The sequence below is a fragment of the Camelina sativa genome, chromosome 13, assembly GCF_030686135.1.
Source record: "Camelina sativa cultivar CO46 ecotype springtype chromosome 13, ASM3068613v1".
Lineage (NCBI taxonomy): Eukaryota > Viridiplantae > Streptophyta > Magnoliopsida > Brassicales > Brassicaceae > Camelina > Camelina sativa.
In genome coordinates this window covers 5,170,080-5,192,788 of record NC_141892.1, presented here as the reverse complement: position 1 = coordinate 5,192,788, position 22,709 = coordinate 5,170,080, and the positions used below count along the sequence as shown (strand labels likewise).

Genomic DNA, 22,709 nt, shown 5'->3' with positions numbered 1-22,709 from the left:
TCATGTCATGTCATAGCTAAGTTTTTGAAAAAAAATGTCTCGGAGCTTCAAGTTTACAGAGATTCTCTGAGCTTCATATTTTCACCCGTTTTCTATTGATTCAAGATAGCAACTGCCCCACCATTATGCATTTGTGTCCTTGCTATAGCTTCACCGATGGAGTGAATAAAACTGAACCAATTTAAACTAAAAAAAAAAAAAATTGATGAAAACCATTTTTTTTTTAATTTCGATTAATTTTGAACCAAATAAAACCGAAATCAAACAAAACTGATCAAATGTGTAACTGAACCAAACCAGACTGAATAATCCAATATTTGATTATAGATTATCTATCATATGTTAAACATATTATATTAAATAAATAATTACTTATATATTTAGTTGCTTAACCGGAAATAAAATAAATAAACCGAATTACATCAAAACCAAACTACAAATGGTTAAATTGGTGTTCGTTTCTAGGAAAGCGATTTTTATCGAAAAAAAAAAACGAACCGAAACAAAACAAAATCGGATTGTCCCCCTAGTTATTTTGGTAGTCATGGACTCATGGGCTCAGGTGGGTGAAGTGTAATGAAAGGTTTGGTTTCATCTCAAAGCTTTATCTATTTTCCAAGTCCATTAAAGTTTCCATCTCAAACTTCGGTTCAGAGGCAGATTTAATAAAATGCTCTGTTTCTCATTGTAGTGTTCCAGCTTACAGAGGAAAATTAAACAAGGACTTAATCAAAATATATATTCAGACAAACTAGTACACATCAAATTTATTGAAACCACAACAAATCACTTGAACCCATATATATTATCCAAGGAAGAACAATCAAGTACTGAAGAACTTGGCTACCACACATGTCTCCAATACTTGTAAGGCTTTCCCTGACTTAATGCATCTGGGAGTCTTGTATTGACCGGTGGAAGCACCTTGTGAGATGAAAAAGTCCATGAGAGAATCAAACGTTCCTTGACGCACCACTCTTATCTCCAGAGGTCCGACCGATCCATCTCTGAACCTACATCTCTTGTAAACATTATCAAGCGACTCCTCCATTACCATACAACACTTGGAGAGCGCCTCTTCATCGAGCTCAAGCTGTGTATTCTTCATCTTCCCCTCACCCTCTTTAGCCTTTACTTCCAAGTAAACCACGTAGTGACCGGGAAATGTCGAGGTGTCAGCATAACTGGTGAAGTCTTCTAGAATGAGACCTGATGACTCGAGTACTAGCTTTGCTTGACCCACAGCCTTAAACAGATCTTCTTCATTAGTTTTATCGGAGTCGATGCTTAAGAGCACGTTCTCTCTTCTTACAAACTTAAACTCAGGTGCGTTGTTGTAGAAACCAGTCACCAATACAATATCTCCCACTCTCATCCTATACAATCCTGAACAAAAAAAAAAAAAAAAAAAAAAACATACACAAACATTAGTAAAACCATGTAAGAAAACATATAACAAGCATCTTAGTGAAGTCATGATCGATGTTTTAAAGCTCACCAGCGAAATTTGTGACCACGGGTTCATAAGTGCATCCAAGTTTCACATCTTCAAGGTCGACGACATCGTTGTTGTCTCCATCCGTAGGTATGAATTCAAAGTAAGACATGTTGGGCATGAAAGCGTAAGAAACATCTTCAGGTTTGCACAGAGGATCTAGATTGATCCCAAATGTAGTCTCCGAGGAGCCGTAAGTTGTAGAAACTAGAGGCAAGTCGTCACAATAGTAGTTCAACATTGGAACGTACTGTCCCATTGAACCCGTAACAACGGTTTCAATAAATTTGATGTTTGGCCAGAGTCTTTTGACTATACCTTCCCAAGACTGGTTGCAAATTTCTTCAATTGCGTCTGCTAATTCAGGACGTGGCCCTCCAAGGACCAAAGACACAGAACTTTGACAACCCAAGTCTGTGACCCAGTTGCTGAGCTGACCTGATCGGATGTTTGAACACAACTCCTCCCAAGAATTCTCAAGGACCTTGATTGCTCGTACCATGACCGAAGCAAAGATGGAACCCGTTCTCACAACCTCGTCTCTTTGGACTAAGCCACAGAGCAAATGGCAGTAGAGACTTTCGGTGTTGTTGGGGCATAAGATGACTTCATCAGGGCTCGTGTACGAGTAATACCAGTTAGATGACCGGTTCTTGAAGTAGTCGCTCTTGAAATAGCTGCTGGTTGCGACTCGAGCAGGCAAGCCAGAAGGAGTCATGATTTCTTGTTTAGTGAAGAGAAACATCATCCCTTTTCCTTCCTCCAGACCTTTCACATGCCTAAACAGAGCAAGAAGAGATTTGTCAGCATCGGTCTGATGATCTGGTCCAAATAAAAATCGTCAAAAAATATAAGAAAAACATGTTACACTTACTTGGTTATTACTTGACTTCGAAGATCGTAGATAAATGTCAAATTGTCCAAGTACTTATTGTTCCATGGCATCATCTTTTGTGCTCCTCCTGAAGTTCCCGAACTACAAAATATTACACGTCAATTAAGCATGTAGCTGTTTTAGAAAATAAAAAATACTATATATAGAAAGTTTTTTTTATTATATATGTACCTTAGCAAGAAACCGGTGATAGGTCGGGCCGATATGAGATCGGATGACTCTCCATTAACGATACGGTCGAGATAAGGCTTAATATCTTCATAGGTGACGATCGGTACGTTTTTCTTGAAGAGCTCTTTGTCGAACTTCTCGGGGAGAAAACGTTTGAGATACTCTGTATTTGTGTTGGGTGTGATTATCTCTTCTAACAAGTTGTCTTGTATTTGCTTCACGTTCCAAGTCAAATTCTTCAGCGTCATCTCAAATTCTTCGTTGGTGTTGGAGATTGGCTTCATCTTTAGTTCTCTTTAGTTGATATGGAATCAGAGAGTGCCACTTAGTTCTATATATAGCAAGAAAAAAACCTAATTAATTAAATGGATTTGGCAGTTCGTGAGTCTCGGTCAATATTTAAGTGATATTTTATAACTGTCGAGAAGTCTCGACCGAGTAACACAATATGATATGCTTTAGTTGATTATTATACAATTCTGACCTTAGCGTGTGAATGGTGTCATTTGTTTGTATTCCAAGTTTCAAACTAGTTGGAGTAGATAAATACACGTGTTAGATATATGAGAGTGACTAGTATATAGGAATATTAGGCATGTGAGGTGAAATTATTTTGTTTAACTAAGATTCATGGAAAATCTATTTTCGTGGAAATTTTCGTTTTGTGGAAAATGTACTTTCGTGAGTTTCCAAAGACTTCATATTTATTAAGTCTGGGTGATAAACTTAAACGGCAATCTTGTCATCTAACTATTTTTTTTTTGCTCAACATCAACTTTTCATTAACCAAAATATTAAAACCAAATCCAAGGTACATTACATTCGCCTCTATAGAATTGGACCAAAAGCAAATGCAATGGTTAATCAAGTACAACCCTGAAACACCAGACGGAACCAACACTACCTAATCGATAACCATTGCATTTTTTAACCACAACGAGATAGATAACACATCACAACTCGAAGTGAAATCATCTCTTAGACCACCTACAATGACCCTATGACACGAAAACAAATACTAACACAGAGAAGACCTAAACCAATACTGAAAACAAATCAAATCCTAGCTATGAGATCCTCATGATCGACGTGTAGAACTTGTCTCAATAGCTTCAACATCCAGAGGCGCATCGTCAGAAAAGCTTAGTCTTTCCGGCTTTCACTGTTCCGGTCCTAAACCTAAAACGGACAATACATCCGACTGACCCGTCCAAGAGTTATGAAGCTACAATAACCGGCGAAATAGATGGTTCTCCGAACTAACAATACAATAACCAGAATGCTAATCATCTAAGGATTAGAGATTGGAGCATAGATTAGCATATCATCACCTTGCAGTGCAAGTTCGAAGTAGCAGCATCCCTTCCATCAAGTTACGAGACATACACAAACCTTGGTCGGACTGAAAAATAAAAAAACGACATCACCCCTTGCTGCAAGACCCGCCGTGGCTGGAATGAGAGGTAAGATTTGAAGAAGAAACCAAATCCGACCACTAAAGCTCGTCGAAGAAAGCTTCAGCCCTCACTGCTCTCCGATACCCACAAGCCGCCGGTGACAAAACAGCAAACGAAGTCCGCCTCCCCAGATCCACCAGATCTGGCCAAGATTCTACGCTGTCCTCCAACGTCCACACATGAGCCTTCACCAGCAACCTCCACCCGACAGATCTCTGCTTCACGCGCCGAGGAATCGCCGGAACAACCACCTTTGAGAGTCACCCAACCGACGACGACGATAAAACAAGGAGCGAGACTGAAAAGAAACTACTAAGAAGAAAACTAAAAGGACAGAGCCCTCTCCGCCGCCGGAAGGACAACCGGAAAGGCGGAGCGACTACAACGGCGACTTTCTCTCTCTCTTTCTCTCTCTCCCGTCAACAACGATTTAGATTGTCATCTAACTATCTAAGGATCACTCTCATGGAAATATATTATATGATGATTCATAGAAAATTATTTTAACAAATTCATGGGGATTCTCATATACATTTTGATACCAATCTTGTACACTACTGTCAAATGTGTGACTTGTCAGAGTGGTCCTAGAAATACCAATCTTGAGTTTCTAGAAAATATATGTGATGACATATATATTATATACCGCTGTTTTAATATTTTCACTTTTTCATAATTTCATTATTTTTAGACATTCACATCATAATCAAAAATTCATTTTTATAAAGAGTGACTTTGCTAACGAATTGCGTATATAACGTGTAAAAACGAAACACAATTAGTCTAAGAACTAGTAATAAAACATAAAACTACTAATAAGTATTGAATTTAAAGAAACTGAAAATTGAAACAACAAGTACTTAGTGATTTTCGTTTGATTTTTAGGTGATTTGATTTTATTGTTTTTTGTATCAGTTTAGTACTAAAGCTTTCAAAATTTGAAACTTTAAAATCCATTTAAGCAAAAACTCTGATAAAATTGAAAGTTGTGTATTATATGGCTGGTAACATAGTTTTCTATAACTTTTGATGAATAATACAGGATGGTAAATGTACCATGTTGTCGATTATTCAAGAGTCAACAATTCAGTTTCTTTTGTCGACGATTCCTTCCCACCCAAAATCCAAATCTCGCCCTCCCCCCTCCCCCATGGAGATTTCTTCTGTCGTGACCGCTGCTGGTGAAGCTCCAAAACCTTCAGAGATCTCTTCTCCATCTCCTATCCCTGCGGATCCTTCGTCTTCAGATCCCATCCTCCCTGGCGCTTCGTCCTCGGCTCTGGATCTGAGCAATCCTCCTGTATCAGCCGGTCCTTCCCTTGCTGCTGTTGAGGCTCCTGCTTCTGGCAACGTATCTCCGGGTATCGCTGGTTCTCCTCCTGTGCTTCCTAGTCAGGCGGTATCCTCTGTTCCAACTTCCTCCACTCCAGGAAAGCGTTGGACTAGTTTGTTTGGTGACTCTTCCCAGCTTGAGGAGTTGGGATCTCCTACAGTGCACATCACTGGTGTTCCATTTGTTCTAATTCCAGACGACAATCTAGAAGCTGCCAGGGAAGAATTCAAAGACTTTGTCTTTGCTCAATTTCATGGTAACCCTCTAGATATGGGACGGGTTATTGGAGTTGTGAATGCTCTATGGGCTCGAATTGGTCCTCGCATATTCGTGCACAATATAGGGAATGGAGCCTTCCTGTTGCGAGTTACAAATCCTCGGACCAGAGCAATCTTGTTGGGCTGCAATGTCTGGAATATCGCGGGGCACCCAATGTGTTGTTTCTCCTTGGTCGCCAGAATTTACACCTCAATCTCCCCCTATTACGTCAGCGACTATTGCTGTTAAATTCTGCGGAGTCCCGTATCTGTTGTTTAACAGGCAAAGTCTCAGTAGGCTAGCCACTGCAGTTGGTAAGCTTGTAGCGTTAGCACCTGAAACAGAACGCAAGGAAAATTTTGAAGTGGCCAAGGTGCTTGTTAGATTTGACCTCACTAAGGATCTCCCATCGAAGGTAATTTCGGGTTTCTCTGATGGTCGGGAGGTGGAAGTGGATGTCTCTTATCCATGGCTTCCTCCTCGTTGCACTGAGTTTCGAGCGTACGGTCACGACACAGCTCGATGTCCCAAGATGACAGCTACCACTGTCTCGCTAATGCGGAGAAGGAACAGGTCGCGGTCGTGGAGTAGACCTAGGTTACATCGTCGCTCAAGGCAAGGACGATCACTTGGACGTTTGTCTAAGAGTTCCTCGAATGTAAAACCACCTCATCTTGTGTGGAAGGTTAAGGAGAGTGGCCTTTCCTCTGCGATTGTGGCGTCACAGAGTGAGGAAGTGGTCCAAGGAGACTCTGATGGTGTAGTTCCAGAACAGAAATCAGGCCCAGATCTTGCGCCAGTTCCTGATTTGGGAGACAAGGTACTGACGCTGGACAAAACTAAAGAGATTAGGGAGGAACTGGTTATCTCTGCTGGTGAGGAGCATAAGTCGGACCATAGGAATGAGGGGAATGAGAATATGGAGAAGACCGTCTCTGTCAGGTCAGTTGAGCCGTCACCTGATCGTCCGACAGAAGCAGAAACTGAAGCACCCTTTATCCTGGTTAGTCGCAGGAAGAGTGGCCGCAAGGTCACAACAACTTCACATTAATAAGTATCGATGTTTTTTGGGTGGAATATAAGAGGTCTGAATAGTACCAGACGTCAGGACTTTACAAAGGATTGGATTTTGATCCATAGGCCACTTTTTGGAGCGTTTTTGGAAACACATATTTTATCGGCTAATGCGGGAAGGGTTGCTAGAACAGTCCCTCAGGGGTGGAATTTTTTTGGTAACTACGACCACCACAGTACAGCTAGGATCGTGGTATGTTGGGACCCCTCGGTATCTATGGTTGTGTATCATGTCTCCTCACAACTTATTACTTGCGGATTCTTTATTCAGTCGTTTAGTCTAAATATTACAGTATCTTTTGCCTATGGCTTTAATCTGCTAGAAGCGCGTCTACCTCTTTGGGATAATTTATCTTGGCTTAATGCGAACACTCCAGTCAGTCGTGTTCCTTGGGCAGTGGTGGGGGACTTCAATCAAATCCTGCGAACCTCTCAGCACTCTCACCATCTTATTCAGGATGTGGACTCATCAGGCATAGAGGACTTCAATCTTGCCATTCAGGAAGCTGATCTCTTTGAGGCGCAGGCCAAAGGGGTTCCTTTCACGTGGTGGAACCATCAGGAAGACAACCCCACCTCAAAGAAGATCGACCATGCTTTCATCAATCAGGCGTGGGCAGACTCTTATCCGGAATCCTATGCAGAGTTCCTGGAGCCACTACAATCTGATCATGCTGCCTGCTTATTCCATCTACCCGCTTTGCGAAGGTCTATTCGTAAGCCCTTTAAGTTCTTTCAGCATGTCATTGAGCACCCGCAGTTCAAAGACTCAATATCTCAAGCTTGGGATCCACTTCAAATCCAGGGAACTTGTCAGTTCAAACTTGTTAGGGCTGAGCGAAAGTTAAAGATGGTTCTTCGGCTCCTGAACAAACGACACTACAATGATATCAGTCTGAGAGTTAAGAATCAAGCGGATAAGGTTGCAAATCTCCAAAGACAGCTGTTATCAAACCCGGATGTTCAAGCTGCTAGGGAGGAGCATGAAGCTCGAACTCTTTGGCACACGCTGATTTCTGCTGAGGAGAAGTTCTACCGCCAAAAATCCAGAATACTGTGGCTACATCTAGGGGACAGGAACACCGCATTCTTTCACAAGTCAGTTTCACAACGGGCAGCGAGAAACCACATTCACTTCTTGTGTGATCAGGATGGAACAAGGATCACAGATATCTCTGCCATCAAAGCTTATGCAGCAAATTATTTCAAGAGTATTATGGGGAACACTGAGCTCCCAGTCTCGCCAGTCTCAGTGGATGAGCTTAGAGGGATATTACCTTTTCGATGCTCAGAGGCTCAGGTTCAGGACCTACAGAAGGTCATCTCTCCTGACAAAATAAAGGCAGTGGTGTTTACAATGCCCCTAAACAAGAGCCCAGGCCCATATGGGTTTCCGGTGGAGTTCTTTCGAGCTTCATGGGACATAATAGGAGCCACGATAATATCTGCAGTCCAAGAATTCTTTCGTAATGGTCGGTTGCTCAAAGATCTCAACTGTACCATCATCGCACTTATTCCAAAAATTCATGAGGCAAGCAGGCTGAGTGATTTCAGACCTATTAGTTGCTGTAATTTGATATACAAGGTCATATCTAAAGTAATCGCCAACAGAATGAAGCCTGTTCTTCTGGAATGCATCAGTCCAAACCAAGCGGCGTTCTTGAAAGGTCAAAGTTTGGGAGAAAATGTACTTCTGGCCTCGGAGCTAGTAAGGGACTACCAAAAGACAAGTTGTCCAAAGAGCTGTATGGTGAAGGTCGACATCCGGAAAGCCTTTGATACTGTCTGTTGGGATTTTGTGTTAAAGGTTCTTGAAGCTCAGGTTTTTCCTCCTCTGTTCTGTTCTTGGATTCGAGAATGTATTTCTTCGCCAAGGTACTCTATAGCAATTAATGGAGAATTGGCAGGGTTTTTCTCAGCAGCAAAAGGTTTACGTCAAGGTGACTCCATCTCACCTTACCTCTTCATCATGGTCATGGAAGTCTTATCGAGGCTTCTTGAAGCTGCAGCCGCTGCAGGCACATTCAGGTTGCACCCTCGATGTTCCTCACCCCTGGTAACCCACCTTCTGTTTGCAGATGACCTATTAGTATTCACGGATGGTGCTTGGCACTCTTTGACGGGGATTGCTGGTGTTATGCGCCACTTCAGGGCGCTTAGTGGTCTAGACATGAATCCTGCTAAGTCCGAAATCTTCTTTGGGGGCTACTCGGAGATTCAAGTCGATGTTTTAAGTGCTTTGACAGGCATTAAAGTGGGGTCGTTTCCCACTCGGTATCTAGGACTGCCACTCAACCCCGCGAGGATCTCCTTTGCAACTCTGCAGCCTTTCTTGGAGAGGATAACATCGAAGCTGCATACGTGGACTATCAAAAGCTTATCCTTCTCCGGTAAGATCAGACTCATTTGTTCTGTGATCTACGGTATGGTGAATTTCTGGAGCTCTGTCTTCGCCCTACCCAAAAAGTTCTACGAGAAGGTGGATTCCCTTTGTGCTGGTTTCCTCTGGAAAAATAAGACTGAGTCTGCACGGGGTACGAGAGTGGCGTGGGATGATGTCTGTAAACCAAAGGCGGAAGGAGGGTTAGGCATCAGGAGATTGCAGGACTTCCAGGTCGTGTTCCAGTTGAAACTGTTGTGGAACTTCTTTGCAAAGGCGGGCTCGCTGTGGGTTGCTTGGTTGCATTGCAACGTCTTCCACCGGAAAAGTTTCTGGATCATGGAAGACTCTCAAAGACTCCCTAGAGCGGTAAGGGACATGCTAAAACACAGACACTTTCTCAAGGATCTCATGCGTTGTGAACTCGGTAATGGACGAACGGCATCTTTCTGGCATGACACTTGGTGTGCACATGGCCCGTTAGTTGATTTCATTGGGAGGAATGGACCCCGACAGCTCAGAATACAGCTGAGTGCAAGAGTTGTCGTTGCGGTTCAGAATGGAGATTGGAGGTTACCTGCTGCTAGATCAGTCTCCCAGCAAGATTTTATGGCCACTCTTACGACCATCTCTCCTCCTGAGGATGACAAAGGGGATGATGTCTATCTCTGGAAACGATCGGCCAACACATACGCAACCACATTCTCTTCTCAGGCAACTTGGGAGCTACTTCGATCTTCCTCTGCGCAAGTGCCTTGGTGTAAGACGGTCTGGTTCAAAGCAGCGGTTCCGAGATATTCGTTTATCACATGGCTGGCTTTTCAACGCAGGCTACCCACTAGAGACAGACTACTAGCTTGGGGGATGAATATACCTCCGGATTGTGTCCTCTGTTCGTCTGGGATAGAAAGTCATGAACATCTGTTTTTCTCTTGTGCGTATTCTAAGGAGGTTTGGGAGGCTTTTGCTTCATGGATTTCGCCCTCCCCACCTACTGATCTAACTGCAGTCTCCACCTGGATCTCTCAAACTCGGCAACCTCCTCAAGCCCAGCTGTCTATTCTCCTCAAGCTTGTCCTGCAAGTCGCTTGTTACCTTCTGTGGCGGGAACGCAATGCCAGAGTCTTCACCAATGTCGCCACCCCTTCCGCAACGCTTCAAGCCAAGGTGGATCGAACTATTCCCAACCGCCTTATCTCGCTGCCAGGATCGACTGACTCCCCAAATTCCCTTCTAGCTCTTTATTTCCATTGTATTAGCTTTTCTTTCTAGCTTCTTATTTTCTTTTGTACAGAAAAACAGAAAATTTGGTATAAAATTTAACCTTTTATAAAAAAAAAAAAAAAAAAAAAAAAAAAAAAAAAAAAAAATCAGTTTCTTTTTCTTTTTGTTGATATCTGTCTATTTGATTCAATAAAGTCAGGAAAACGCGAGGAAATTAAGGAGAAACTCTCAATGAAATTCTAGCAATTAAGAATTGTACTTACAAATTATGATAAAAATTTTGCGCAAGAAAATTAAAATACATACACAAAGACTCTTCACTGTGAGTCATTTACTCGGAAAAAAAAAAACATACACAAAGACCGCAAAGAGACTCTCTCCAGTCTACACAGACTCAGAGAGTCCAATATAAAATAATAAAAGACGATATATTTAGATGTCACTTGTGAGTCGTTATGAAGACTAGAAATTGCAAACGAAGTTTCAATATCATATTATATAAACAATGAACTCGTTTCAAATATGTACCGGTTTGGTAACCATATATATTTTGGAATAAGAATAGTTTCGTTAACGCAGCAAAGTTAATAGATAATCAGAAAAGACCACGAAATTGAACAGCAAGAGACTTTAAACTCACCTGCGACAGAGTCTCGTATCTTCTTCTCTCCAGATAGATCCACTCAATTACAATGGATTCATTTTCTATTGGAAATTTTTGTGAAACTAAACCAAAAACCAAAACAATAATATAAAGATCAATAAGAGACAATAGCACAGGCAGTACGATCCAGTGGTATCACTGATGTTATTAAATGGTTGTCGTGTAACCTCCAATCGTAGTCTTATCCTACCCAACGGTACCATGTGTTTTTTTCTTCAACCAAACCAAACATTGTTAATTCATCTTAAATTAATACAACTGCCGGAAACGGTAAAACCAAATTTATTCTCTTGTAATCTCTTCCGTTCTTAATTTTTTTTTTTAAATCTTTATATAAGAGAATCCTAAAATGTTAATTTATTTTTATATATTAATAATTTATTAATTTAATTATATTCGGTTTGTTTGAAAATTGAAACATTAGTATTTGATAGATTTCTGAGGAATATTTTTAATTTATATAAACCTCTTAAGCAAATTTTATATAATGGCAGCATTTATGCGTTGCTTCTAGTTGCTCTGAAATTTCTGAACGGATCCAAGACAAAACACAACGGTTTGAGGTTGACCTTCCAACTAAGACTTCGATTTAGTGGAACTATGTGGTCCTTGGAGGGATATTGCCCAGAAATTTTCTCGAATTTTCTGAAATTTTCTGGAATATGAAAACGATATTCCAAGTAAAACCTTAGCTTTAACGTCGTTTCCTAATTTAAAGCAAAACGTCAAAACGCAATTTTGATTTAAAGAAAAAAAAACGTCCAAGTCGTCTCCATCTTCATCTGACTTTTAAAAATGCACACCAAGTGGGATTTTTTGGTGTGTCCTTCCTTCCAAAACACACGTATCTTTCATAAATGTCAAATTAGAGTAAATGTAACATCTTATACATGCATCCGTACGCAGAAATGAAGAGGCCATGGTTAAAAAGAGTTATCCATGAGATATGTATTTGTGGTACTGAGCCATCATGTTCACATAATAACGTCAAAAGAGTTTATGAAAGTCGTTCAAGGCTCAACAACAGTATAATTGTGTCCGTCCCTCCCATTTTTCCTGCTTTCGTAATACAAACATCTAGGCATATCGTTTAAAACCAACCAGATATATTCAGACCAGTGTATCTTCGGATTAACAAACACTGTAACACCGAGTGGGACTTTTGATCAAACCATAAATCAAACCATAAGCTGAAACCCCGTAAAAACAGAATCCCAAATTGAAGGAACAATAAGCCACTGCTCAAGTAACGAGAGTTTTGCTTGCAAAATCTTTAATTAATCTAAAGTTTGAACTAAATCGAAATAAAACAAAAAGAGGTTACCTTCTTTCTCAACATCAACAGACTTTTACCTGCTCATAAATTCCACAAATCTTTATTTTCCCTGCCTCACCAAAAGGAGGCTCTCTCCATGATCAAGTAGTCTTCCTCATCCACAAGTAGATTACAATTTTCGTGTTCAAAACCATGTCTTTCTTTAACCCTGGAATCTACCCAGAAACGATTCACCAGAGTTGAAACCAAACATCTCTCTCTGGTCAAGATAGCTTCCAAGAAGTTGAGGTAGCTTTAGACTCTCTTCTGCGTGTTCTATCTACCACTCTCAAAGGCAAACTGTTTCATACTACGTTACCATACTTTTGCTGTATATAATCTCTAATCTGGGTAAAAAAGAAGTCTAGGAAATAAAAATTTATTACATGTGCTGCTAAAAGATGCTACATGTTTGTATCTGATGGACACCAACTTCATCGCCCTCCAGCGTTTTCAACCAACTTGTTCGTGGAAGATCGATCAGACAACTGTTTCATCTACAGTTGGCTTGGCACGATATTGACGGCCATTCTTTTGGAAATTGGTGGAGCTCTCTAATTCTCCTATTTCAGTAACCCCACTCTCTAATTCTCCTATTTCAGTAACCCCATCTTCTTTTGCACTTGGTCTCTCATCTTCTGCCACCTCACCAGCTACAATAGGCTTCGTCTCACTACAGTTATTACCATCTTCTCTGACGTCCTTGGTCTTCTTCTGTGGAAGAAAGGACACCTTGAATGATTCTGAATCTGAAGTTTCTAATCCTTCTACAGCCTTGGGACTGTCCATGTACTCTCCTGTTGGGGACTTATCATTCAATTCACAAGATGGATCAAAGGTGTAACGGGTATACTTGGAAGGATTTAGCAGGTAATCCGGTACCCTAGCACAATTTTTACTTTGATGAGACATGCTTTTCGAGGAGGTAGTAGAAGTATCTTCAGGCTTCTTTAATGTTTCTTCAGATACAACATCAAACCTGACTCGCTTGCCTGTCTTTCCTTCTGAATCTGAAGTATCCTCCTTCCTTTTAAGTATAGGTTTTGGTGGCACAGCTTTAGATGATTCTCCTCCTGAGTGAGGCTCTTTGCTTTCCGAGGGTTGTTTGGCAACAAAAGCTTTAAGTTTATTGGCCTCGATTTCGTCTTCCTTGAGCCTAATTTGTGCAGCAACATAGTTAGCACGTGGGTCCCGAGTCCAGCCAATTCCACTCCCGTTTCTCAACTTTTGTGCCGAAAGAGAATCTTTCATAGACAAACCTTCAACGTCATTCTCTTTCCCTAGTGCCACTTTATCATACTCATCTTCTTCTGCCTGCGGAAAGAAGCATAATTCATAGAAGCACACCTCAGTATCAATGAAAGCGACAACTACTCCCTACAAACAGCCTTAATATTTAAAGAATCAAATTCCAGAATCTCAAAGATGGCTATATAGGTTGAAAATTCACGTACAAATACTCAATGCTCTTAAGTTTTTCAAACTCAGAATTCTCATATGAATCTACCAAATCCACGAGAGAAGGACCAACAACAAACAATGTTCCCCTAAATTTTAACTAGCGAAGCAATGAGAAACAATGGTGAAGAGACCAAAATTGATATTACCTCATCGTCGAGAGTGCGGTCAAGGCCCATGGAGGCTCTGATACTCCAGTCACCATCAAAATCCTCGCCGCCATCAATATCTTTGAGATCATCCTCTAGAGGCTTTCGAGCAGTGTTAGAGGAGATCCTCTGCTGTCTCAGAATCTCGTCGAACGATGACGCACAAGGAATCTCATCCCTATCGTACGAATCTCGATTCCACTCCCGTTTCTCAACTTCTGTGCCGGAGACACTCCACACCGACCCGGATTGCTGCTGCCGCGACGCCGGAGCAGAAGATGTAGAAAACTTGGAAGAAGAAGGTCGAGAGAAGGCGAGAGATCCGAAGCTCTTCGCAACGCGAGATTGGAAATCCTCGTCGGCTGATCCAGAAGACGACGCCATTGGGAAGGGAGCAAATTAGAAATTGGAAAAAAACACACACACACACACAATATCGATTGGGCGAGAGTAATGGAAGAAGAAGGAAGGAAGGAAAGCACACCGCCTTCCGTGTGATACTTTTTAAATAAAAGGAAATTTAAATGGCCATTTTTATTAATTGGGCCTGGTGTAAATAAATTTCCTACAAGTTGGCCCATTATCGGCCTAGTTCAGTCACTGAATTATTTAGACACTATTATAGATCATGTTATTTTTATTTTAAGGTCTATAATATCTATACTAAGGAAATGAAAGAGGCGACAGGCTAAAAAGGAAAAGAGAGATCTAAAAGTGATACTATTGTAGATCCATAGCATATAGATATGAAATCATATGAGAGAGAAAACATACGAATATAGTATATGATAAGAAGAGAGACCAGATTAATATACATCAGAACAAAGTAGACAACACATGAACATATTGGAGTTTTACCGGATATTTTAAAAAACAAGAATTATAACTACAGTTAGAACAAAATCTTAAAACATAGATGGTAGATATAACACGATCTTGGTTAGAGAATATAAATGAGTAGACAACACATGAACATATTGGAGTTTTACCGGATATTTTAAAAAACAAGAATTATAACTACAGTTAGAACAAAATCTTAAAACATAGATGGTAGATATAACACGATCTTGGTTAGAGAATATAAATGAGTAAATGAATGAATAAACAAATCTTGTACTACTAGCTGGACAAGAGTCAAGAGAGATGATGATATAATATACATTTTTAAACTAAAACAATGGGGGGATTTTGAAATCCAACAATATTTAATTATCATATGCGACTGTAAAGTTTGAAAAATAAAAAATAAAAGTAATAAGATCATCGTGTCCATTTTTTTTCTTCAAAATTTCACTTTTCTTTTTGCTTTTTACAATTTTTTGTTTTTGTTTCCACACACTAATAATAATAAAGAGGTTTAAATTTCATATAAAAATGTAAAAAAAAAAAAGAAGGAATCATTTATACCCCACTGACCTCTCTGTCTCTCCGGAACAAAAGGTAATGGAGAAGCAACCAGATAACGGGTCCCACACTCTATTCAAACCCCCCACTCAAGAGAGTCTCACGGACGCTACGCGCGCCTCTTCATTTCACTTTGAGAAAAAGGCTCGACTTTCGGTTTCTCGGTTTGGTTTCGGTTCGATTTTTTTTTGTTTATGGTTTTTTTTGGTTTTATAAAAATTGAACTATAAAGAAATCATATGTAGTTCGATTTAGTTACGGTTTGATTTTTTTGGTTTATGGTTTTTTCTGTTTTATCAAAATAAAACCATTTAAAAATTATATGTATCACTATTTGGTTCCGGTTTTTTGGTTTTTAACCAGACTAAACCTAAACCAAATACTTAAATAAAATAAAAATCAAACAAGTTTTTAGATTTAATCATAACCAAACCAAATCATTTATTTCAGTTTGGTTTTTTAGATTTCGGTTTTTTTGCCCAGCCCCTAGTTCTCAATCTAACACGCGCAAAGAATGAGCGTGGAGAAAAGTCTTAAGTCCTTTTGTTTCTCTCAGATGACCACCACCACTGTTACAGAGAGAAAGCATAGCACAGTCTCAGTCTCCCTCTCCTCTCTTTATAATTTTTTTACACACTCTGCAAAACGGCGTCGTATCTTACCAACCTTCACGATCAGCGGCGGTAATCAAAACGGCACAGTTTTCGCCGTCTTTTTGTGGTTAAATTTTTTACTAACAGAGACGGTGAAGTTTTTTTTTTCTTTCTCTTTTCTTTTTTTTTCTCTTCTCCCGAGACACTTCACCTAAAAATCACAATCCCCCCTCTTTACTGTTTTCTCGATTTCGCGAGGAGAAAACAAAAAAAAACCAAACTCGAAATTTACACAAACACAAGGCTCGAGACTTTTTGTAAGATCATCGGGGTTTGTTTGGTTTCTTTGATATTTCGGGAAAGCTTTTGGAAGTAGAGGATCTCACGTTTTTTTTTTGTTTCTTCGTTTTATGGCCTCTGTGTGAGTAAAAAAAAAAAAGTGATGGTCTTTAGCTTTTAGGTTTTTGGTTTTTGTGTTTGTTTGTTTTTGTTTGTGGGATGTTAATTGCTGTTTGTTGTCGAAGAAGAGGAAGTTAGAATTTGCTCAAAATGCATTTCACCAAGCTTGATGACTCTCCCATGTTCCGCAAACAGGTTTGTTTTTTTTTTTTTTTTTTGTCAAACAGGTTTGTTTCTTCTACATATCTTTCTTTGTTCCTGTCTTTGTTTGTTGTCCTCATCTGTTCAGTCTTTTAGTGTGCTAGCTAGGTTCAATTTGTGTCATACTAGGTTATGAACAGATACAATTTTTTTGGATGTTTTATGTCTGGAATTTTGTAGTATTCACCGACATTTATACCCCCAAATTTTGTGTTGGAAGGTTCAATTTATTTGTGTCACTGAGAAATTGGTTTGGCAAAATTATTTGACTGGCCTGCCTATATTCGCGCTCTGCCTTGTTTTGCTGGTGAATTGTGAATTGACTTATGATCCACTTCACATGTTTGTGTCTCTGACTCTGGCAGGGCTGATACACTTAACACTTGTATCCCACTTAGTTAGTATTCTCATGCTCACTTTTTAGTCCGACATTTGCTATATATATACTCCAATGGACACAAGAGAAGGAGCAGAAGTGTTTTTGCAGCTTAAATGTAAAGGAAGTTCCTTTAGTGTAGTTACAATTCTCTGTGCCTAAATCACTATGTTTTTTTGGGTTGTCCATAGTTGCGGACCTGCGGTTTCTTTGACAAAGGGTTGTTTCTCGATGTTCGCGTTATGTACTTTGCCTTCCAGCTGTGTGTTTTTACATTAATATATTTTTCTGAAACAGTTACAAAGCATGGAGGAGAGTGCGGAAATATTGCGGGAAAGAAGTCTCAAGTTCTACAAAGGATGCCGGAAATACACGTATGCTCCAAATTTAGAATTATAGCTCTACATTTCTTCCGGCTTGAAGAAACATGAGAACATATCTTTTAACAGAGATAGATTATCCTTTTTTCTTGTTACAGTGAAGGGCTAGGCGAGGCATATGATGGGGACATTGCTTTCGCAAGTGCCCTTGAAACATTTGGTGGAGGCCATAATGATCCAATAAGTGTGGCTTTTGGAGGTACATGACTGATCTCACATAGCCTATAGAAACTCGCAGTAGCATATCGTCTCTTTATCCCCATTCTTTTTGCGCCTACTTGTCATCTGAGATTTTGAAGCACATATTTATGGTGGCTTAAATTGAACAGAGTGAAATTGTTGTTCCTGTTTTTGCTCTCTCCGCTCTCTCTTTGCTAGGATTGTTAGATTCACAGGTTATGGTGGGAATATCTCAGTTAAGAATTGGAAAAAAACTAGTTTCATCAACAGGTGCTGATAAACTCTAACTTGATGTGCCAGGACCTGTAATGACAAAATTTACAATTGCGCTGAGGGAAATTGGGACTTATAAGGAAGTTCTTCGATCACAGGTATGTTAGTTTGTTACTGTTGACGCTCTCTCCATTTCTCCTTATCCTCAGCCTTCTTTCTGTTAATACCTCTGTGGTATCAACGTATGATAGTTTTGTTTTCCTTCAAGCTAAAGTTGCCGCTATATTGATTTATTCACCTTAAGATATTGTTAGATTTAGATCAGATCAAGTCTTTTCAATTCAGGTTTCAGTTTTGATGAGTTCTCATTGTCAGGTGGAACATATACTGAATGACAGATTACTTCAATTTGCCAATATGGACTTGCATGAGGTTAAGGTACAAGATGTTTACTTTCTTCTTGGCTAAATCTCTCTTTTTTTTAGTTAAATGGCCATTAGTACCAACTAAAATATCTATGAAACAATGAAGGACATACATCCTGGATTATGTTTAATTTTTCTTGTTTGGCTTTGGGATTTCAGCACTCCGGTAGTCAACCTTCCCCAAACAAAATATATTTTAAAATAGTTTTTGAGGTTACTATTGTAGAGAAGGTCCAGTGAATTCGAAAGATATAATTAAGTTTCTTGAGTCTGCCTTTACATTTTGCTAGTCTAGATATATCTTTCTTCTATTTGTTCAAGTAAGATAGCATGGCAAGGTTATATTTGGATATGGATCATAAGAGATCATTTTTGTCACAGGAAGCTCGGAAGCGCTTTGACAAGGCTAGCATTACCTACGATCAGGTATCCCTTTGTCAAGGGTTTTTCGTTTTTTTCCCTCCCACTCTGCTAATATGGTTTGCACTACAAAACAAAAGTTTGGAAAGACCAGAAATTCTCATCCCATTTTTTTTCTAGACTAGATGTAATATCTGTTTGAAAAGTTTCAACCAAAAAAATGGGTTGAGCTCAATAATTATTTCTGAAGCATTCCTCGTTAATGGAGGAAGGCTAGGCTAGGATAATGGAGGGAGGGATTTTATTTGTGTTGCTTTTGTAGGCTGTGTATAAATTTACAAAACCTAGCTAGTTCTCATTCGTCTTACTTTTCTGAGCACTAACTGTTACTAAGTATTAAATTTGTAGCTTGGAAGTATAATGATATCTGTTTCGTAACAATTGGGTCCATGCTTATCTGGAGATTAACTAATTTAACTTCCTATTGCGCTTTAGGCCCGTGAGAAGTTTTTATCTTTGAGGAAAGGTACAAAAAGTGACGTTGCTGCTGCTTTAGAACAGGTATGGTGCATACTTTTGAGTACCATGTATAGTTTGTTTCCCTATGTTATAACTAACATATTTTGACACTAACAGGAACTTCACACTTCGAGGTCTATGTTTGAGCAAGCTCGGTTCAACCTTGTAAATTTCCTTCGTTTGATTTTGATTTTAATTTGCAAGTCATATACGTACTGTCACATCCATGTTATTGTTGAAGTAACCATATTTTTATTGGCTTCCCTAATTAATGATCAGGTGACTGCTCTTTCAAATGTTGAAGCTAAGAAAAGGTTTGAATTTTTGGAAGCTGTCAGCGGAACGATGGATGCACATCTTCGGTATTTTAAACAGGTAAGTTTGTTATGCTTCTTCAGAATTGTAATATAGTTTAAAGGTTTGTGTCAAAATCTGAATGTGGGTGCTTTCAGGGTTACGAATTACTGCATCAGATGGAACCATATATCAATCAGGTTGGTCTAAATTTGATTTTTATTTTCTTCAAGTAATAGATCCCTGAACATTTGGAGTTTATAATTATCTTTTAAGACTATGTATGAGTCTTCACATATGTATTGAGAACGCTGAGATAGTTTCACCTTAATTCTTTTTTTTGCAGGTCTTGACCTATGCACAACAATCCAGAGAAAGATCAAATTATGAACAAGCAGCACTTAATGAAAAGATGCAGGAGTACAAAAGACAGGTTGATCGAGAGAGCAGGTGGGGTTCAAATGGTTCTAATGGATCACCGAATGGAGATGGCATACAGGCGATAGGTCGAAGCTCTCACAAAATGATAGATGCCGTTATGCAATCTGCTGCAAGGGGGAAGGTATCAATGTCTTTTACACATGAATGCCACATCTTCCATAGAGTACTATTAACATTTCTTGGTGCTTTCAGGTGCAAACAATAAGGCAAGGTTATCTCTCTAAACGATCTTCAAATCTGAGAGGAGACTGGAAAAGACGGTTTTTTGTTCTTGACAGCCGGGGAATGCTGTATTATTACCGAAAACAGTGTAGCAAACCATCTGTGAGTTTTGTATTTATATTTATCTTTCATTATTTTTTGAAAAAAAGAAGCAGAATTATGCAAACGGTCTGTTGTTTGACTCATTTCTTTGCACACTCTGACTTGGATGATTTGATGTTTAGGGGTCTGGCAGCCAGCTTTCTGGACAGAGAAATAGCTCCGAGCTTGGGTCTGGACTTCTTAGTAGGTGGCTTTCTTCGAATAGTCATGGACATGGTGGTGTCCATGATGAGAAGTCTGTAGCTCGTCATACAGTGAACTTACTCACCTCAACGATTAAAGTCGACGCTGATCAATCAGATCTGAGGTTTTGCTTTAGGATCATTTCACCTACAAAAAACTACACGTTGCAGGTTTGACTCAAGAGTGTTTGTTACTGCCTTAAACCTTTTATTGTTTACATGTTTGCCTATCTTTTTATAGTTTTCACTCAGTGTTTACTTATGTTTGTCAGTGCAGGCTGAGAGTGCACTCGATCAAATGGATTGGATAGAAAAGATTACAGGGGTTATTGCATCGCTACTTAGTTCTCAGGTCCCTGAACAGGTAAGTATTATCATTATTTTTTGCCTGACCAGGCTCATAGTAAATCTCAATGCAATTTAGGTGATTGTCCTTAAACTACATTTCAGCGTCTTCCTGGTAGTCCCATGGGAAGTGGTCACCATCGATCTGCTAGTGAAAGTAGCTCATATGAAAGTTCTGAATATGATCATCCTACTACTGATGAATTTGCATGTGAGAGGAGCTTTTTAGGGTACCATGAAAGGCCATCAAGAAATTTTCAGCCGCAACGGTCTATTAGAAAGGGTGAGAAGCCCATTGATGCGTTACGAAAGGTCTGTGGGAATGAGAAATGTGCGGATTGTGGAGCTCCTGAACCAGACTGGGCGTCTTTAAATCTTGGGGTTCTTGTCTGTATTGAATGCTCTGGTGTTCATCGTAATCTTGGTGTGCATATATCTAAGGTAAATCACCAAAACTCTTAATTGCTTGCAATATAACAACCAACTCATGGAAGAACGCAAAGAAGTCCATTAGAATTTTAAAGTGACACTAGCCGTTATGTTCATTAGCAATATAGCATGTGACAGAATTTGAACTTTGCATGACTCGACCTTCAATTTGACATAAGGTTATTGGCCATTGCTACAGGTTAGGTCACTCACTCTCGACGTGAAAGTATGGGAGCCATCTGTTATAAGTTTGTTCCAAGCTCTTGGAAATACTTTTGCAAACACAGTTTGGGAGGAATTACTTCATTCAAGGAGTACCTTTCATGTTGACCCAGGCTTAACGGGGTAAAAACTCCATTTTTGCTTTCTTATTAAGAGTGATGGTAACTTTGATCACCTAGACATTACAATTTTAAATTTACTTCATCAAATATGCGCAGGTCGGATAAATCCAGGGTGATGGTCACTGGAAAACCCAGCTATGCTGATATGATCTCTATCAAGGAGAAGTATATACAAGCTAAGGTTTTTAAACTTCTACCCTTTATTTTGATTCCTTATGTAGGACATAACTGAAGCTATTTTATAAAGCGAGTGCATATATCATGGTGTTCTCTCTGTGCTTTGTCATAGGCAATGTTCAGAACAGCTCATTCAAACTCCTTTTTTTTGTTTTTTGTATTTCACAGTATGCTGAGAAGCTATTTGTTCGGAGATCGAGAGACTGTGCTTTCCCGCAATCAATTGCACAACAAATGTGGGACGCAGTGTGTGGCAATGATAAAAAGGCTGTTTATAGGCTAATTGTCAATGGTGACGCGGATGTGAATTTTGTGTATGACCAATCATCTTCCAGCTCTTCGTTAACACTTTCAAGAGTAATATTAGTACCAGAAAGGCCGAAGCGTGAAGATGTTCTACTCAGATTAAGGAATGAGTTACTGGATAGAACCTCTGGTAGTTCTTCAAATATTTCTCCAGAGGGAAGCGGATGTTCATCTCTGCTTCACTGTGCTTGTGAGAAGGCAGACATTGGGATGGTAGAGCTTTTGTTGCAATATGGTGCAAATGTAAACGCCACAGATTCAAGTGGTCAAACGCCGCTGCACTGTTGTATTATCAAAGGCAAAGCAGTAATAGCAAGATTGCTACTCACTAGGTGAGTTGGTTCTTCTTCCCAAACATTTTCTCTGCCTAATTCCTTTGGTAATATGTCTTTACAACAAACTGGGTGAAATTTACAGGGGAGCAGACCCGGAAGCAATGAACGTAGAAGGCAAAACCGCTCTTGATATTGCTGCAGAGTCCAAATTTACTGATCCAGAAGTCCTTGCTCTCCTTTCGGACACAAACGGATACAATCACAGACAGTGCTGATAAGAATATACAGAGACTCATGGGCATAGAACTTACGGAGCTATGTTTCATCGCTTGCTTTTCACGGTTTCAAGATCCAGTCACAACTAAAAAGAACGGCTACAAGCTAAGACCCCAATTAAAGTTATGTATTAAAATGTTTTTTGTGATAGATGGACATAGGCTGCATATTGGGAAAAATGATAGTGTATTGTGTTGTGTGTATGTGGGACTATATAGCATCCTAAGTTTGTTATGTCATGGCGTTGTAAACTTGTAAGCAAAGTACTTGCGGTTTTGTTCACTTCTGGAGGAGGTGATAAGTTGATAACCATAAAATTATTCATTAGCTATTTTAATTTGAATGGTTTGATTTTGGTTTTTGAATCTCTCTTGTCCATACAAACAAAACTAA

General features: G+C 39.6%; 3 protein-coding genes across 10 annotated transcripts; 1 reads left to right on the top strand and 2 right to left on the bottom strand.

Annotated features, from left to right (window-relative positions):
• Window positions 1–661: 661 nt before the first annotated feature.
• On the bottom strand, window positions 662–11,286 carry LOC104735330 (4-substituted benzoates-glutamate ligase GH3.12). Of its 5 annotated transcripts, none has more exons than XM_087480520.1 (6): window positions 10,928–11,286; window positions 9,938–10,387; window positions 2,562–2,892; window positions 2,370–2,471; window positions 1,499–2,274; window positions 662–1,386 (listed from the first exon to the last, which is right to left on the bottom strand). In XM_087480520.1, exons 3-6 carry the CDS (start codon window positions 2,843–2,845, stop codon window positions 824–826), a joined length of 1,725 nt encoding a protein of 574 aa, XP_087336646.1. In that variant the 5' UTR covers window positions 2,846–2,892; window positions 9,938–10,387; window positions 10,928–11,286; the 3' UTR covers window positions 662–823. The 5 variants fall into 5 exon arrangements, with proteins under 5 accessions (XP_087336646.1, XP_087336644.1, XP_010453394.1 ...); XM_087480518.1 differs by having other exon boundaries at window positions 9,938–10,346; window positions 10,928–11,168; XM_010455092.3 differs by lacking the exon at window positions 9,938–10,387.
• An 825-nt stretch (window positions 11,287–12,111) lies between these two features.
• Window positions 12,112–14,366, bottom strand: LOC104735329 (uncharacterized). 2 transcript variants are annotated; one of them, XR_759447.3, is made up of 3 exons: window positions 13,874–14,366; window positions 12,653–13,580; window positions 12,112–12,566 (listed from the first exon to the last, which is right to left on the bottom strand). XR_759447.3 is itself a non-coding variant. In XM_010455091.3 (2 exons), the coding sequence occupies exons 1-2, from the start codon at window positions 14,255–14,257 to the stop codon at window positions 12,747–12,749; spliced, it is 1,218 nt and encodes a 405-aa protein (XP_010453393.1). In that variant the 5' UTR covers window positions 14,258–14,366; the 3' UTR covers window positions 12,112–12,746. The 2 variants fall into 2 exon arrangements, 1 of the variants encoding a protein (XP_010453393.1); XM_010455091.3 differs by having other exon boundaries at window positions 12,112–13,580.
• Window positions 14,367–15,720: 1,354 nt separating this feature from the next.
• On the top strand, window positions 15,721–22,681 carry LOC104735328 (ADP-ribosylation factor GTPase-activating protein AGD3). 3 transcript variants are annotated; one of them, XM_087480516.1, is made up of 20 exons: window positions 15,721–16,464; window positions 16,836–16,964; window positions 17,144–17,220; window positions 17,325–17,425; window positions 17,707–17,777; window positions 17,995–18,057; window positions 18,426–18,470; window positions 18,900–18,965; window positions 19,041–19,088; window positions 19,203–19,298; window positions 19,376–19,417; window positions 19,564–19,779; window positions 19,851–19,982; window positions 20,105–20,335; window positions 20,442–20,528; window positions 20,615–20,950; window positions 21,138–21,283; window positions 21,379–21,463; window positions 21,628–22,097; window positions 22,183–22,681. In XM_087480516.1, exons 3-20 carry the CDS (start codon window positions 17,153–17,155, stop codon window positions 22,313–22,315), a joined length of 2,436 nt encoding a protein of 811 aa, XP_087336642.1. In that variant the 5' UTR covers window positions 15,721–16,464; window positions 16,836–16,964; window positions 17,144–17,152; the 3' UTR covers window positions 22,316–22,681. The 3 variants fall into 3 exon arrangements, 2 of the variants coding, with proteins under 2 accessions (XP_087336642.1, XP_010453391.1); XM_010455089.3 differs by lacking the exon at window positions 16,836–16,964 and having other exon boundaries at window positions 15,755–16,464; XR_015577644.1 differs by lacking the exon at window positions 16,836–16,964 and having other exon boundaries at window positions 15,836–16,464; window positions 20,437–20,528.
• The last annotated feature ends 28 nt before the right edge of the window (window positions 22,682–22,709 follow it).